The 18118-nt window shown below is 37.2% G+C and overlaps 1 protein-coding gene across 2 annotated transcripts in view; it reads left to right on the plus strand.

The window, feature by feature from the left end:
- Positions 1-18118, plus strand: part of myripb (myosin VIIA and Rab interacting protein b) — a 140413-nt gene that overhangs the window by 90636 nt on the left and 31659 nt on the right. For both annotated transcript variants that reach the window (XM_055230258.1, XM_033985570.2), the window contains exon 4: positions 12067-12203. In XM_055230258.1, the coding sequence (XP_055086233.1) occupies positions 12067-12203 (137 nt within the window). The remainder of the gene's footprint in view (positions 1-12066; positions 12204-18118) is intronic.

Here is an 18118-nt window from a genome sequence, read left to right on the forward strand (position 1 = left end):
ACACCAGGATCATGTAGAGCGGGTTAATGCGAACATTTTAAGACCAAAATGACTGAGTGCTCACTGCAGCAGTTCCTAGAGAGAGGGGTGACAAAGAGGACACTGTCTGATGAATCTGTCACTGAATACAGGAATATATATATGTAAAAAAAACAAACAAAAAAAACAAACATTGAATGTAGTTTAAATGATTTGTGTCATATAGACTTGTGACTAGTTAGGCTTGGACAAATGTGGTAAGTAAAATAGTAAAAAAAAAAAAAAAAATGAATACCCAGATCTGATCTATACTAAAAACTCAAAAACAGGCTCTCATTTGACTGTCAATGCTGCAGAAAATCAGGACACAGCTGGACATTTCTCCAATAGTTTTAGAGTGGTCTTTATTTGTAACAAAACTACATGGTTATATTGAAGAAACAACTTTATTTTGTGTGATATATTGCTGAAATAAATATATGATAATATTGAACCTAATTTATGCCACTGACACAATAACCCAAGAGCAGATTTAAACCACATAAACTATTCTAAATCTACAATATTATTAAAAAATGATGAGCTGCAATAAATAAACACTTTAGTAGTTATTTTGCATCTGTAATGAGTTATAAAAGTTATTAATTCAACCTTTTATGGCTTAAATCTGATCTATAGCCGAAAAATAACCAACAATTTCCCAGTAGTGCAAAGAAAATATACACAAAATAAATACTAACCCCAAAAAATATTGTTCCAGCTTTCATATATAAGTCGATAAAGTGGTGGGAAACGAAACTCTAGGAAATAAAACTGTATTTTTATTATCATTGTGTTTCAAAAGCATCATTAAGTATCATGCCTTTTTTTAAGTTTTAGTATCGTGTCAACAAAAGCGTTATGTCCGAAAGGTCATTTTACACAGGAACAAATCAATATCAGACCATAGGTAGACTTTTTTCTTTTCTCTAGCAACTAAAAGAGTGGTTTTACTTTGTATTTGTGTGTATTTCTGCCCCCCTGTTCTCTTACATGCCCCCACTTCCAACTCTGTGCTTTGGGAGGCTGTGTGTTCATGTGCTGGTGATGTCAGACAGGTCCCTGCACTTTAACAGCGTTTTCAGACAGACACAGGAGAATATTATAACGCTCCCGCATGCTGTTCTCCCATTGTCCTGTTCGACCTTGTCTCTAAGTGACTACAGCACAATGTGTCTTGCAGAAAAAATCCCGTTAATGACCCCCATGCACTCCTTCACTCCTTTTTGTATTGGGTTTATTTTTACAAAGCAACACTGCAAATCAATAATCCATCACTGGGATAGACACAAGCCTTGGATGTGTGCATTTTAAGTAGCTTGGAAAGAATTGAAGAGATTTGGTTTTGGGATAGACGTTGACCATGAAAATATTGTCAGAATATTATATGCTGGCATTACTTTTTGTTCTGTACCACTGAGTTATATTTAAATACTACTGCCTCTGCTCTGAAGGGAGTAGTAAAAGAGCAAATCGTCACGGCTTAAACTATTTCCCCATGAGAGCTTTACACTAATTTTAAATTTAGATCTGACTACTGTGTTCTAACAACTGCAAGATGGAGTCAGTGCCTTTGTTGAAATCCTGGGTCTTAAATATTATTGCCACTTACTTTGGAACTAATAAATATAATAAAAATTGGTATACTTGCTGTTTTATCATTTTTATATGGTCACATCTACACTCAAAGCGCTAGAACAAACATCCTACCAACTGAGCTACCTTCGTCTCATACATAAATCCATACTGTTTACAATTATAATGTCTCTAAATTACACTTTTGAATACAAGGCCATATTTCCAGTGTGCATTTATGAGTAATATTTCTGGGTCACAAAATGCATTGGAATAGCACCACTGTCTCAGAGGAACACATCGACCTACATAAGTGAACATTTGAAAATGTTTTAATGTCAACAGCATGGTGCTTTTACTTTACAGAGATGATCACAACAAAGTACACACTGAACTGTTGCATAATCTGTCAAACCCTGTGTACTTTTGTCTGCAAATCCTGTTATTTCAGTAGATTTTAATTTCCTGTCTACGATATTTAGTAAGAGTAAGAGGATAAAGACAGGTCATGGCCTAAAGAAACCTGAAGCGCTTGATCTTACATAAGTAACAATTGTCTCCCCAGTTGTCCTCATGTAACCCTTAGATTTTTTATATAGGGGATCGGGGGCTATGTAGTTTTATTGTTTACAGCAAAAAAAAGACTGTAAAATTGTACATAATTTAATCAAAACCAATACATTATTTTTCTGAATGTCATTAAAAGTCCTATATCAGCTAAAATAGACTCTTGTGAGCTTTAAACCATGTTATAATACTGTTATTTCATCAAAAACGTACTTGGAGTTGTGTTTGTTTCATTCACACATGTTTCAGTAACTCCAAAGCTCAAAATGCTCTTTTCCAGCTTGTGATGTCACGAAGCAGTAGTTTTCAACTTAACAGCTACCTTTTACAGTTTGTTTTTATATAGATTGGAAATTCCAGGGCTGAAGTTATCCGAAATATTCTAGTGTAGGTGTATGGAGTTTAAAAACACAGTGGAGCACTTCCTGTATTGCTGTGTGACATCACGAGGTGGAACAGAGTGTTTTCTGTTTGAGAGAAGATGAATATGCAGCCTAAATATGCAGGATTTGTGTTAAACATGGATAAATGAAAGAAAACACAACTCCATGTATGGTTTTGATGAGAAAACAACATTATGACATAGATCAGAGCGTAATATCTCCCCTTTAATGGCACAAATTGATAGAGTGTAATAATAGCTGACTGTGTTTAGGTGTTAAGGTGTTCTCTGTCTGGTCTGCATTTTCATTAAATCCTATAGAAAATATATTAGGTGTCTCTAATGGGGAAAACATTGATTATTTGTCAGCTGTGTTGGTTCAGAGTCATTGCACACAGGTCAAGGTCCTTATTCTATTGATTCACATAACAATTGTGCATGGGCCTTATAGGGTCTGTTTACACTAGGCCAAAGTAAAACAATGTACTTCTCATGCATCCTGGAAAACCTGGAAAATAATTGGCCTGTTTTGTAGACATGGGAAATGAGAAAAAAAAAGTCCAAATGTCTTTACTGGATAATCGGGTATGAAATTGATTTAAAACCCACCAAAATGCAGAAAATTACCCCTAATTTGTTCAAAGTGTCTTGGGGAAGGGCTCCTAAACTTCACCTTTTTTATCATACCTGACCTGAATATACATCTGAACCCAGTATTTTGTGTTACTACAAATTTTCAATTAAATTTGAGTTTGACCACAAGAGAATATTTGGGGTGATCTTTAGGCTTATGTCTGCATATACAATGCAATGACACCACAGTGGGAATGTTTATATGTGAATATAATTATATGACTTGTGTACAGACATACCCTTAGATTACATCTTTATTAGAAAAACTGTAATAAAAATAAAATGGGGTTATGCAGTTGTAGACGCCATGATTACTTTATATAAAAATCCTGGAAAAGTCCTGAAAAATGATTTCAAGCAAAGCGTGGGAACCCTGCTTTATGTAATCATATTTATTTTTAGCATTTTAGCGACAAGAGGATTTTAACTGGATAAGCATGTTGTTGTAGTTAGATATATTACACGTGGAAATTCCAAGTTGGAGTGAAGAAAGCTGCCATATCACAGTATGTCACTGTAGGAACAGGTAATTTTCTGTTGCAAAAGTTGACAGCTTTATGAAAGACCTCAAAGCTTCAAGATCCTCAGTCCCAACAACTTTGATTTGAGAGTGAACATATAGCACTTGGAAATCCAAAATGGCCGCCTCAGGTAGCATCAGGCTGTGAAAAACCTCCGTAATTCACTTTAGTCCTTTCACCCTGGCCTTGTCGGAGTGTACTTTGTCCAGGTATAACTCATTTCTGGTCCTCTAAACTTCGCCAAAGGGTCTGTCCGAGCGGCTGCTGACACAATCATCTGTTAAGCCTGAGTGAAGGACTAAACTGTGAACAGGCAAATGAATAGCGGGACATGAAGGGCAAGGAGAGGGAGCGCTCTGGGGCTTAGAAAAGTGGTAATGCAAGTTTAATATTTTTCTCCAAGGTGTAATTCAAGACTATTCAGATGTGTTTATGACGGAAATCAGAGGTTTGGAAAGCCAATAGAAGCTTTTACTGACAAAACATAACATTTGCTAGATGCATGAGGTAAAGTCACAACTACTGGTGGACTGTTTATATTCCAAAATAGTTAGTTAGCTCACTAGCATTCTGAGGTGCACAGAGCCTTAGTTGCTGAAGTGATGCAAATTATATTTGTTTCATCCCATATGTCCCAAATTTTGTGAATTTATAAAGCAGTAAAGATTGTTGTCCAAGTTTCAATTTCAATGGCTGATTTGTTCCATTGTGAATAAATTTGCAGCTAGCTTTTGCAGGTTATTATTACATACATTACATTTTCTGAATTAGCTCGATAAAGGAATATGTTTGTCCTTTTTATTGCATCATCAGCCTTTTATAATCTAATGTCTGCTTTTTGAAAGAGTGCACTAATTAGCATCAATAGATAGACTGCCCTGTGTGAAAAGAGGATTTGCTGAGAGAGCCCTGTGCAGCTTTAGACACACCAATTATCAAAGGCAATTAAGCAGTTGACCAATGACCCTATTTTGACCTTCTGTGCAATATCAATGCCTCATGCTAGCTAACATTTTTAATTACCTTCATAAATTGGCATTGTTAGCAGAGAGTTTGTTTTTCTATTTTCCCCAATAACTAATCTTGCATTACAATGGTAAAGATACCACTAAGGCTGGCTATAAATTCTTGTTTTGCGCCACAGTTCACCAAACACAAATGAATCAATATTAATTTCCTTTTTGCGGATGGAAGCGGGTATGGTTGGGGCACAGAACAAATTTGAGTTGAGTTTACGTATTTGGAGCAGCTCAGAAGAGTGTGAAGGAATGGTAATGAAGAAAAATCTTGTACACAGTTTCTATGCTTGGTGAGTCACAATATTTATTTTTGTCACTATCAAAAAATGGAAGCTTTATACAAGATAACGCAGACAGAAATAATGAAATTGTAATAAATAAAGTCTGGCCTGCACCGACAAGGTTTAACATAGATTGGTGGATGTTTGTTTACAAGTTTACTTTATTCAGTTCTGTTAGCCTATGGATTGAGAATGCTGGCCGTCTGCTTAAATGGAATATCATCAGGGTATAAGGTTATTGATCTCATTTCAAAGCGAATTTTAAAATGTCATAATATCCGCAGCTGAACACTATAGAGCAGCTTTTGCGAAGGCTTTGTTCCAGATAATTGCACGAAATGTACTGTCTCTCTTACTGGTTTGTACTGAAACAAGGCTGTAGTAGATGTCCTATAAGATATTATGAATTCCTCATTATACTTTTGCTTATATTTTGTATATATATTGTAGAGCAGTGCACTATATAAAGAGCAAATGTGTTAAAGTAATGTATAATTCGAAGAAAATGACCAAAATGGGCCCTACATATTGGCTTGAAAATATCTGCGTAGTTTATTGGCCAATAGCGGCTCTGGGTTAAAAAATCTTCTATTGCATTGACCATGAAAATGCTCATATCTAATATTGGCGTGTGGTTTTCGTTTACTTCCATCTCTCCTCACTGCAAGCTCAACACAAGCTGAACCGTTTCATTACAAGGCTCAGAAAGTCAATTATGGTAATGCCTCCTTTCCACTGGGGGAAGGGAAAGAAAACTCTGCATACTGTCTCTCAAACTCTGCATTGTACTTCCATACATTTGTTTTTTCTGTGTGCTTATGCGCTGGAGATGTATGCATTGTTAGCTGGTGGATAGACTGGTGTCAAGAGACCCTCGAGTTGAATCGTCTTTACCTTATTCATTCAGCAGGCAGCATCAGGGAATCTCCCAAACTCATTATGAAAAGTGTATTTGCACAGGCTCACGCAGCGCTGCATTTCTGACTTGAAAGCCCTGTACTTATCCGCCCCCCTCTCCACCCCTCTGTCTTTTTTAGATCATATCTCTCTAGGGGACTCGTGTCATGCTTCATTCATCACTTCCCCCTCTCTATCCCTCTGTCCTAAATCTGTCTCTGTATTTTCCTGAAAAGAATAGGCAGGGCGATTGCAACAAGTTCAGAGTGGAGCAGATGCTTGGTTAGGTTTTAATTTGATCCACATCTGGTTGGGCATAAATTAAAGTTAAACTCAATGAAGTTATTATGATCAGGCTGTAAAAGTAAAATTCACATTAACATAAGTTGAGTAGCATTTGGAGACATCATAATTCTTAAAAAGTAGTCTGTAAAAACAAGTGGGAGAGATTATGCACTGTAAACCTTATGACAAACTGACAAATTTTACTAGATAACTCATTCCTCAACAATAGCATCCATTGTCTTCCCTGCCAGTTGGTTCTGTGCACAACAGCGCCTGGCAACCTCACTGTTAGCATCACTACTTCCTGTCCAGTTGTATTTCTATGAGGTTTTTGCAGAGTACGCTAAAATGAATAAATGTTTAACAATGAGGCAGTGGACAGGGAGCTGCGGGTGGATGTCACTAACAACATAAACGTTAAAAACTACACAAATAAAATGAATACTTGATCAGAGGACACTTCTATGTTTAGAAAGAGAGATGTTTGTGTCTCAGTGCTAATGCTAATGCTAATTTTGAGGCACAATTAGCACCATAACAGCACGAGAAACTGAAGTATTCCACATATTTAAAAAAAAATCGGGTTGTCTTTATTTTAATCATTTTGAATTTTGTTTAGTTTATTTTATGTTTTCCAATGTTGATAAAAGTGACTGTTAGCTTTGAGACACTGTGAGTTAGCTAGCATCCTGTGGCGCACTGAGCGTATTGGTAACATCCAGTCTTTTACACCTTTTTTTAAATCAAAGCATCAACAGTTTGCATTCTGCCTATACCTTATACTAATGTGTTTGTAATTTCTATGTAATGAGGTCAGGAATATGTGAAACTCGTTTAAAAATAATGATTTAAGACTCCTTTGATACAGACCTTAATCTTAATTTTTTTTTAAATCTCATTAATATATTTCACAGACTGTACACTCACTCCTGTATGCATTTTGTATGTGTTTCAGTTCAAAGCCTGCACCACTATCCATCTTCTCACCACATTGGCAGATTTTTTTATTCCGTGGCCATCGTCGCACATCCATTTTTGCGGCAGATAAAAGCAGGCCAACCTCCTCATTGGCTACCATTAGAGAGACTCCAGACTGACCTGTGGCATGAAATTAAGGAGCCTGGGCCCATTGAGCAGGCAAGCTGATGGAGCTGCATAAATCTAGTGCAGATGACACAGTGGGGAGAGAACAGCAAGGGACCGTAGCACAAGGAGGTGGGATGGATGGGCAGGCCGCAGGGGCGAGCACTATCCCTTTATTAGCATTGGCTTTTCTGGCTCTGTTATGGCAGTCTGTGTATTGAACTTCGACAGTAGGGTGGGCTCTTTACGGTTCTCAAAGCAGCAGCAAAAGGGTTTGGACACATCTATCATTTGACAAAGTGCAATGTATATGGTAGAAGTTTAGTTTAGTGGGGCAATAAACATATCCAATTTACAGTAGGCCAATGTAGAGTACAATGGGCGACAGTAGATCAGTTTGTCCACTGATCTGAAGATCGCTACGTAAAACATCACTGGTTGAGCGTTGAGATCCACTGACCCACAGGTTGGCGATGCGATTCCAGCTCCTACAAATGAATGGTGTTGTCCTGTCCTTGGGCAAGACACTTAACCTTCTTTGCCCCCAGTGTCTGCGTACACCGGTGTATGAATATGAGTGTGAATGAGTGAGTGGTTCCTTAAGTGCTATATGAAAATGTGAGCATATACTATTTTATTATTTACCCTTCCCTTGTTTTTATTCAGAACAGCTGCATTCAAAAAACATTTTAATTTGGCAAGTTAGCATTAGCCACCAGACGCTGCAAACTATGAAAAACCTAGGCTATTTTGGCAACTGACAACTCGACCATCTGCGACTAACACCAGAGCGTTGTTCGAAAACATCTGGTGTAACTGTTTTGTTCATTCACGTCATGGTTGCAGGGGCCTTTGGTAGAGAACGGCAGTCCCATTTCTTCTGTCCTGATTCACTCAAAGTTTTAAGCTAGTGTTGCAATCAGTGACAAGTCTGTGCGCTCTTTGTGCAGGTGCCAAGTCCAGATAAGTAGTGAGTGCTGCAGTAGTGTATCTGACATTAAACCAGTGCTTCTCAATTATTTTCTATCATGCCCCCCATAAAGAAGAAAAAAATTTGCCCCTCCTTCCTCCTGAAAAAATAAAATAAATGAAATGATATAATGAAATTTAATTAAATATCAAATAAAAAAATAAAATGAAATAAACATCAAATGAATAAATTAAAATTAAATAAATATCAAAATAATATATTCAAATTAAATAAATATCAAATTAAAACAAGTAATTTAGCAATTTGGTACACCACCTTACATGATGCTCAGTGCTTGCTGCTTTAAGTGACATTTACAAAGTGGGATGGTTGTTGTTAATATTTGGCACGTTTACGCTGAAAAAACTCCAGCGTCTTATCAGCGTGACTGAGGTGTAATGAGGTGGCGCCTTAACTTATTTGGCTTCATACTGTCCACTGCCACAGCAGACACCGGTCTGTCCTCGTGTCCCACCGGAGTCACGGTGAAGCCAAGTGCTAAATACTCTTCATCAGACTTCCTCATCTTATTTTTTGGGTGACTTTACCTCCGTCTATATCCGCCTTTATTTTCATCCCTGTTAAAATGTTTTCCATAGTGTCTCTTTAGCAAAAGTGTTTCTTGTTCACTGCCCTGTGTCACGATCTGTTCGCTCTCTCCTGCTCTTTGCTGTGCGCGCTGCGTACAGTACTACAGTGTCATACGTGGAGTCATACGCGCCCCCCGGTATCTCACGCCCCACTATTTGAGAACCACTGCATTAAACCAAATCAATATTCAAATGGGAGCACACTTGGAGATGCACAAAAGAGAATAGAATAATTGATACTGTGATTTGGTTTATTTTTTCTCTGAATATTCAAAGCAGCGGGAAACTCATAAAGGTCACATTTTGTTTTGATTCGACTGTTGCATTATTCATTAACTGCACCAGGAAGTTTGTTGGGCAGGCACTGGTTTGTGTGTTTGTCGATGCGCAACACAGCTCCAAAAGTTACGGTCATTTCCATTGCTTATTATTTCAAGAAGGGTCAGTAATGGGCCAAATAAGAAATGATTGGTTCTTTTTGGTTGGGTGCATTACTTAAAATGTTACAGACTACAAATGGAAAAAAAAATAAAACAAAGAAAGTTTTTGGTGTGGATCAAAATAATGCCTGAGCTACATATTTAGAAATATAGAGTATAGGGACAAAAAAGCATAAGGAGTCTGGTGTAGAAGTTATCAAAGTGCTATGATTTACATTTACTGAAAATAAATTGACAAAAACATCTGCTACTCTTGTATAGGGATGGGATTATAAACAGTAATATTGTTTATCGTGATAAAAAGTTTGACAATAATCATTTGTGGGACATTTATATGATCGTGATTATCGCCAACAAAGATAATCGCCATTACATCACCAGAATATGCAGGAAAAAGCTACTTAACCACAGGGGAATCAACAGAGGGAGACAAAAGGGTCTGTTCTCCCAGACAATGGCCCAGAATTGTGAAGTTTCTTGACCCGGGCCCCCAAATTTCTGACAAGGGCCCTGCTACATCGTAGTTGTTTTCAATTATTAATTAAAATTATATAAAAGTTGTTTAGACATGGAACTTATTCATAACATTCAAATTATAATCATTCATATCCATAACATTTTAAACTGTCAGCAACTTTAATTGTTATCGTGATATTATCATTAATCTCACTTATTTTGGTCATGATAATCGTGACACCAGATTTCAATATTGTCCCATGCTTACTCAGGTATATATGTTTTTTTTCTTATTGCAGTTGTCCTACACATTGTAACATTATCTTGGATTAGTCAACTAAATGGGGGATTAACATGAGAATAAGAATAAAGTCTCAAAACTATTTCATGATTTGACTAGGCCTTTCACTATAACACATTTTGAAGCTCAATATTTTTATACAGAGAAACATTATGAAGAAAATGTACACACAATAAATATTGAGCCCCAAAATCTATTGTTCCAGGTTTCATATATTGAACAATAAGTCGATATAGTGATTGTTGTGACAGGCCAACTATGTATTTGACCCAAACTGCACTAGTAAATTACATTTTCTGTGCTATCTCACTCCATGCCCTCTCTCTTGACTGCTGCCATCTCTGTGATCCCAAAATAATGAGTCAATAAGTCAAATGAGTCAAATCTCCTAAAGACCCACGGCTCTACTGGACACTTCTGCTTTACATTATACACAGGCCTTTCATGATAACACATCTTGAAGCACAATACCGGTATATCACCAGAGAAATATAGAGATAAAAGATTGTAGAAGTGACTTATTCAACCCTCTACGGCTCAAATCTTATTGTATCTTACTAAAATAACAAAAATCTCCCTACTACCGCAAGCAAGTCAGGATAGCAATTATGGACAGGCCTAATTATACATTTTAAAGATGGTTTTAACAAGTGAAATTTAGCAGCCATCTTCTTTTCAAAGACTGCTGCAAGTCAAAATGCTGCAGTTTCTTTCTCAGAACCATAGTATTTATGTTAAGGTAGAGAATCCATCTTCGATTTAATGCCAACAGTAGCATCAAAAACCAATAGGAGGCAGGCGGGACAGCTCGGAGAGATTAAACACAAAGTTGGCAGAATTTTATGCAATCCAATGCAAGAGACTGGTGCTAAAGGGGGCGATTTTCAGAGGGTTTTTCATGGCACGCTTCTTTATGAATAACCGCTTATGTAATCATCTGTTCTCTCGGACCGGTCGGGATTCAGGCGTCGGCTGTGGGCAAAAAGGAAATGCATTAATAGGTTTACTGTATTCATATTCTACTCAATGCAATGTGAAAGCCACTCTGATAAAAATGTTCTCAGGAGAAAGTACACAAAAGGAATGGATAAAGCTTTTTAGAAGATTAATGCCAGAGGACACTTATGAAATGTGTCTAAAAATATATAATAGAATGGTCTTGAATAAAGTTAACGGTGCACTGTGTGGCATTTCTGAAGGAGTGTCCGACACCTGCTTTTCTTTACGGAGAAGTTGTTGCTTTATCCATGGAGATAAGTAGATGGCACCACCAGGCGAAGTAACAGGTCAGATATATGGAGACACACAGTAAGAATGCAGGTTTTTCTATGTGTTTTGGAGCAATAATATTCACTGTAATAAAATAAATACAAGCAAAGAAGAGATGCTAAGCTAGTCTGAGCCTGGTTAGGACTTGGATGGGAGACAACTGGGAATGTCAGGTGCCACAGTGGGCCGGCAGTAGCGAAAAACTGTTGTTGTGTCCTTAGGCAAAGCTCTTCACCCACATTGAATTCAGTGTGTGCGTGAGTGCTGCTGACGGGCTGATGGTGAAGTGAATAATGCTCTGTAAAGTGTGTTTGAGTGTCCCAAAAAAACACTATAAATCTGATGCATTATTATTTACATCCTTCAGTTTCAAGTTATTTATTTACTGCTCTGCTGATTCATTCGTCCTGATCGTGATACTTGCTGCATGGGCTATTATATTTGATTGGATCCGTTGAGCACTCTCTCAGCACACTCAACTTGGAATATTTCAGATGCGGTAGTAGCTGATATTTTTGTAGTAGTAGTAGTTGTAACAGTCAAGGTGTACTGTTTATGCAATAATCTACCGTTGGAGTCCTCTACTGACTTAAATTACTTTTTGTTCATAGATTTTCCATCAAATTTACCTGAGTAACAGCACTATTTATTACCGCACTTCACTGCTCCAACTTAGCCCAACTATAATTTTCTTACTTATGTCACATCACATTGTTACGCAACGCTATAATGTGTAATTACGACGCTGTTTAACACATTTCCTTCTCCCTTTTTTGCAGGATTTTGCGAACCCAGTCCCTCGAATGGTATTACAACAATGTGAAGAGTCGTTTCAAAAGGTTCGGTAGCGCCAAGGTCCTGAAGACTCTGTACCGAAAGCACATTATCGAGCGAGGAGCCCTGTCTGATCTCCCAGGTAACATCAGCAGCTTTTCCTCACCGCAAGGCCTTTACACAGCAGTCATTTAGGTTATTTTTACCTTCTCATTACTCTCTCTATCCCTAATGTTGGGATTACACAGCACGGTGAGCCGGAGCAGAGTTGGACACAGGCAGGCACACTGATTGCTCATTAGTTTGCTTTGTACAATAATCACTCCCTGTGTTTTACGCCTTTTTATCTGATTTGTTTAATTGCTGTCGCAGCTGCTTGTGCTATAGATAGAAAAGTTTAATGTATGTGGGTATCATTGTGAAATCCCATTCATTCCGTTCTTCTGGATAACACTACTCCAACTTTCTATTTAACTCTGTATGTTCTCCTCCCAAAATTTAAAGGGCCCATATTCTGCTATTTTCTGACTCGTGTTACAATGTTTTTTTCCTCATCAGAAACATACCTGGAGTTTTGTTTTGTTTCATTCACACATGTTTAACACACAAACCCTGTGTATTTAGGGTGTGTTCTTTTCTCAAACAGTAAACACTCTGTTCCACCTTGTGATGTCATGTTGTAATACAGGAAGTTCTCCGCTGTGTTTTTAAACTCGTACAACTTCACTAGCATCATTTGGATAATTTCAGCCCAGGAATTTCCAATCCCTACTAAACAAAAGGTAAAATTTAGCTGTTAACTTGAAAACTACCACTTCATGACATCACAAGGTGGAACAGAGCAATTTGATGTTTGGAGATGCAGATGGACAAATAATGCAGGATTATTCAAACATGTGTGAATGAAACAAAACACAACTCTGGGTATGTTTTTGATAAGGCAACAACATTCAAACATTGCTTAACGCTCACATGAGTCAGTTCTGCGTAATATAGGACCTTTAAACTAATGAATGCAATATTGAATTTAACTATGTGCCACCAAAACAAACTGTATGTACTACAGCACTGGCACATTCAGGTTATAATGGTCTACTGAACTGTGTATTGCCAGAATTTGCATGTTCAAATGAGTGTTTACTCAAGAGTCTGTCACTGGTATATTGAAAAGTCTGCCTAATGTTTATTTATGGATTTATATCGTCTCTCTGGGTCCAAAGGGGGAGTCTTCAATGTTATGTCCTTGGACCTGCTATCAAAATATGCTGTAGCTTGACTGCATAAAATCAATTGGTTCATTTAGGCCACAGCATGGCATAATGATATGTCCATTGGTGTGAATAATCCAAATGTTTATTCACTGAAATGTACATTAAGTCTTAAATAGTTCAAATAAATTGCCTGGGATTTAGAATACACACTTCTTCAATACTTTACGAAGATGTGAGTCTGGTCACTGGTGAATCTTCCCGTAAATATATAACAAAGAGCTGAAAAACTTCACGGATTTCTGCAGAATGAAGTACTAAACTGTTAATCTGAGGTGAGATACTTTTGATTTTATTTCTAAATCTTAAGTGACCAATGAGCTCCTTTGTTTCACATGTGTCACTGAAAAAAAACGACTCCGACGATCACGTTTGACCGGGGCTGAGACGCAACAGAGGACTTGGAGACTAGACTGATATTAATCTGTATAAAAAATACAAAGAGATATTTTTCTGGATTCGTAGGCAATCAAATACAGATTGATTGTTTGCAAATGTAGCATGATATATAATGAGTATGTTGTGTTTAAGTCACATTCCTTACATTTACTAACCTTGTGTTGTTATTGCCCCACAGTCTGGTGTCTATATAATTGGATATGCTCTCGTCGCTGCAAGCATTAATGGGAATAGTGAAGCGTTGATTAATGGCTATTGATTTCAAATTAATTTTGTGTGGTGGGACTGGATCTGGAAAATCATTCACTGGAAAGCCTAAAGTGCAGGATTACTTTTGTTATTTTTTTCTAATTAAATCAAATTTAACTTCAACTAGTGTTATTATGTTATTTTTGGACCTGTCTTGTCTGAGGTAATCCCTCTTTATCCTGCTCTCTCTATGGTATTGTTACCCAGAATGCCCTGCTCTGGTAACTTTGTTTTGACCCCGCTGAAACATGATCGCTCTGTCTCCATCCTCCCCACACGGATTCATGTCAAGCTCTAGTGTCCAGGATTAAGTGGATAAAACAAACCCTCACAGGGATCATCCCAAACTGGAAAAGTCTGCTAGGAAACGGATGTGCAGGATTTCAAGTAGTTGCAGATATAATTATTTTGTTCCAGGGTTTTGAGCTGAGAGAATTAATGGTAGTCATCACTAGTATTACCAGATTCAAAGTGCAGTTAGGCGTGACAGACCCAACATGGCCTATAACTTTATGAAAAAGTGTTTTAGATTACAGCTTTTAGATTTTTTTTCAGGGTTTAAAGGTCCTATATTACACAAGAATGACTGGTAACACTTTAAAATACGGTCCGGGACTTACGGTGGTAGTTAGTAGATACTTGACTGGTAGTTACGGTGGTACTTACAGTGGTAGTTTGTGGTACTTACAGTGGTACTTATAGTGGTACTTACAGTGGTACTTATAGTGGTACTTACAGTGGTAGTTTGTGGTACTTACAGCGGTACTTATAGTGGTACTTACAGTGGTACTTACAGTGGTACTTACAGTGGTACTTATAGTGGTACCAGAAGTGATACTTAGACTAATAACTACTGGTACTAGTACTGGTACTTACTGCAAAATCATATGAAGTGAATGGTATTAAAGAATATGGTGTTATTAGGCATATGAATCTTTGATTTCATTATAAGTTCATAGAAAATACACAAGACAAAACACTGTGAAAACACAAACACTTTATTATGACAAATTTCACATTAATACGACAATCAGATTTAAAAGAAATTTCCAATAATGACAATAACAAATAAATGACACGTTTTAAATGAACATGACAGTGATACATACTGTAAAATATCAATACTTTAACTGCTATTACCATAATAGTTACTATGGTAATTACCAGTACATACAGCAGTAAGTACCACGGAAAGTACTAGTAATTACCAGTATAAACTACAGTAAGTACCAGTAATTAATAGTGCAAGTACCATAATGTCTCGCTTTAAAATAGCAGTTAAAGTATTGATATTTTACAGTATGTATCACTGTCATGTTCATTTAAAACGTGTCATTTATTTGTTATTGTCATTATTGGAAATTTCTTTTAAATCTGATTGTCGTATTAATGTGAAATTTGTCATAATAAAGTGTTTGTGTTTTCACAGTGTTTTGTCTTGTGTATTTTCTATGAACGTATAATGAAATCAAAGATTCATATGCCTAATAACACCATATTCTTTAATACCATTCACTTCATATGATTTTGCAGTAAGTACCAGTACTAGTACCAGTAGTTATTAGTCTAAGTATCACTTCTGGTACCACTGTAAGTACCACTGTAAGTACCACTGTAAGTACCACTATAAGTACCGCTGTAAGTACCACAAACTACCACTGTAAGTACCACTGTAAGTACCACTGTAAGTACCACTGTAAGTACCACTATAGGTACCACTGTAAGTACCACAAACTACCACTGTAAGTACCACCGTAACTACCAGTCAAGTATCTACTAACTACCACCGTAAGTACTGGTAAGTCCCGGACCGTATTTTAAAGTGTTACCGAATGACTCTTATGAGATTTTAGTCATGTTATAATGTTGTTACCTACTCAAAAATGTATCTGGAGTGTTTTATTTCATTTACACATGTTTAAGTAGCTCTTTATTATTAGTCTGTCTACATTTCCAAAGCTCATAATGCTCTGTTCCACCTTGTGATGTCATGAAGCTGTAGTTTTCAAGTTAACATCTACTAGTTACCTTTTATTCAGTGGAGATTGGCAGTTCCAGGGCTGAAATTATCCAAATTCTAGTGAAGGTGTATGGAGTTTAAAAACACAGTGGAGTACTTCCTGTATTACCACATGACATCACAAGGTGGAACAGAGTGTTTTCAGTTTGTGCGGGGGAAAAAAATCAGCCTAGATAAACATGTGAGTGAAACAAAACACAACTCCAGTTATTTTTGTGATGAGGAAACAACATTATAACATAGCTCAGGAAATTTTGTAATATAGGCCTTTAATATTTCACTAGTATTTATCTACTTTGGTTCACAAATGTATGTATTTGAAGAAAAACAAACAAAACAAAACAACTAAAACAATTCTGATGCAAAAGAGCAAAGTAGCCTGTGTATGATTTGGTTTCTCTCATAAAAATTCTTCCATTTCTGATATAAAACCATTTTTTTACGACTGCAATATCTGACCCAGTGCTATTGTTTGATATCATTTAATTTAATAGACAAGGCAGAGGAGAATAGTTTACAAGACACAGAGAAACAATAAAAGCTTAAATAACATGCTCAGACTGGAAGCTGAAACTGCACTGGGCTGTTTCACACGGAGCAGTGGTGGTGAACTCAGAAGAGGCTGGTCTGGTGGTAACTGGAAAAATTCACTGGTTTAATCACTTGCATGTTAAATCGTTTATGATCATTTTAATGCCAAACTGTTAAACTATGAGGCATATGGAGCTTAATGGTAGTCGCTGTAATGGTAAAAGCCATATTAATATGCTACAGCTTACTCTGTTTAATTTGATGCCATTTAGATTTGATCAAATAAACACAAGCTAGTTTAATTAATGAAAGCCTGGCAAAATGTATGGAACTCTGGACAAGTGCCTTATAGCAGCTAACTGGAGTGAGACCTTTCCAGTTCAGCTAAACAATTATGATTTTATTGGAGCAGTTAAACAGAGCACGATAAAGCAAGATTCAAGACTGTGCACATTTTGAAAATATACCCGGCTTATGTCATTGGATCAGGCATACCATTATGATCACTGATGCGCAAAGTGTTTATGCAGTTGTGTTTTTGTTTGAAAAGTAGATGTATTACATGCAACAATTTGAATGAGTTTGACAAAGGTCCAATTGTGAGCTGGATCAGAGCTACTTTTATGTATTAGACCAAAGTCATAAGACCAATATCCGCCAATAATCCGCCTATGTTGACTTGCCATTTGCTGTTCTAGACTCATGTATCAGTATCAGTCACTGGAGAGACGAGCTGTAGCTAAACAAATCTCTGAGTAGCCTGAGACCAACAATTTAATCATGAATGTAAACTATAACTAGCTTATTCAAATAGTATTCTGTCTAAAAAGAAATGACAGAAATATAATGGAAAAAGGTGATATAAATATATTTATTGAAAAATCAGCAGTTTTTCTTGTTCAGCAGTCTACTTTTATAATACATAAAAGTCATAAGAGCAACAAATAGCACATAGATCTCTGTGTTGACTTGTTCTAAGATTCATGTTTTGCATCAGCCGTTGAAGACGAGCTATAGCTAAACAAATACCCAAGCAACAGGAGACTTCCATCCATCGATCCATCTTCTTAGCTTATCTGGGTCACAGGGGCAGCAGTGTAAGCAAGGACTCCCAGACTCCCCACACCCCAGACTCTTCCTCCAGCTCCTCCAGGGGGTTCCTAATGTGGAGGAGCAGCAGCTCCACTCCCAGCTCCTCCCATGTGACTGAGCTCCTCACCCTCTCTCTAAAGGAGCGCCCAGCCACCTTGCAGAGGAAACTCATTTCGATCGAGCAGGAGACGTCAGACATTTTACATTCAGTCTCTGGAGAGAAGCTATGACCTTCAATGAGTAAAGCAATTGAACATTCATGAAGGCCTCTCAGTGCGATCCAGTGCCATTTTTTCGCGCTGTTGGCTTCACATGGCCACGAGAGAGTTGTACCACCAGATAAATCTTACACACTGAATGATCAAAAAGTGAGTTCTTAGAAATAAATTATTAGACTTTTTCTAAATAAATCTCCACTTTTGAGCCCGTATAAGCAGCTCGTTAAGTGGATCAGCAGATGCTACGCACTGATCCCAGTAAAGCTCAAAAGTGTAATTA

The sequence above is a fragment of the Periophthalmus magnuspinnatus genome, chromosome 20, assembly GCF_009829125.3.
Source record: "Periophthalmus magnuspinnatus isolate fPerMag1 chromosome 20, fPerMag1.2.pri, whole genome shotgun sequence".
NCBI lineage: Eukaryota > Metazoa > Chordata > Actinopteri > Gobiiformes > Gobiidae > Periophthalmus > Periophthalmus magnuspinnatus.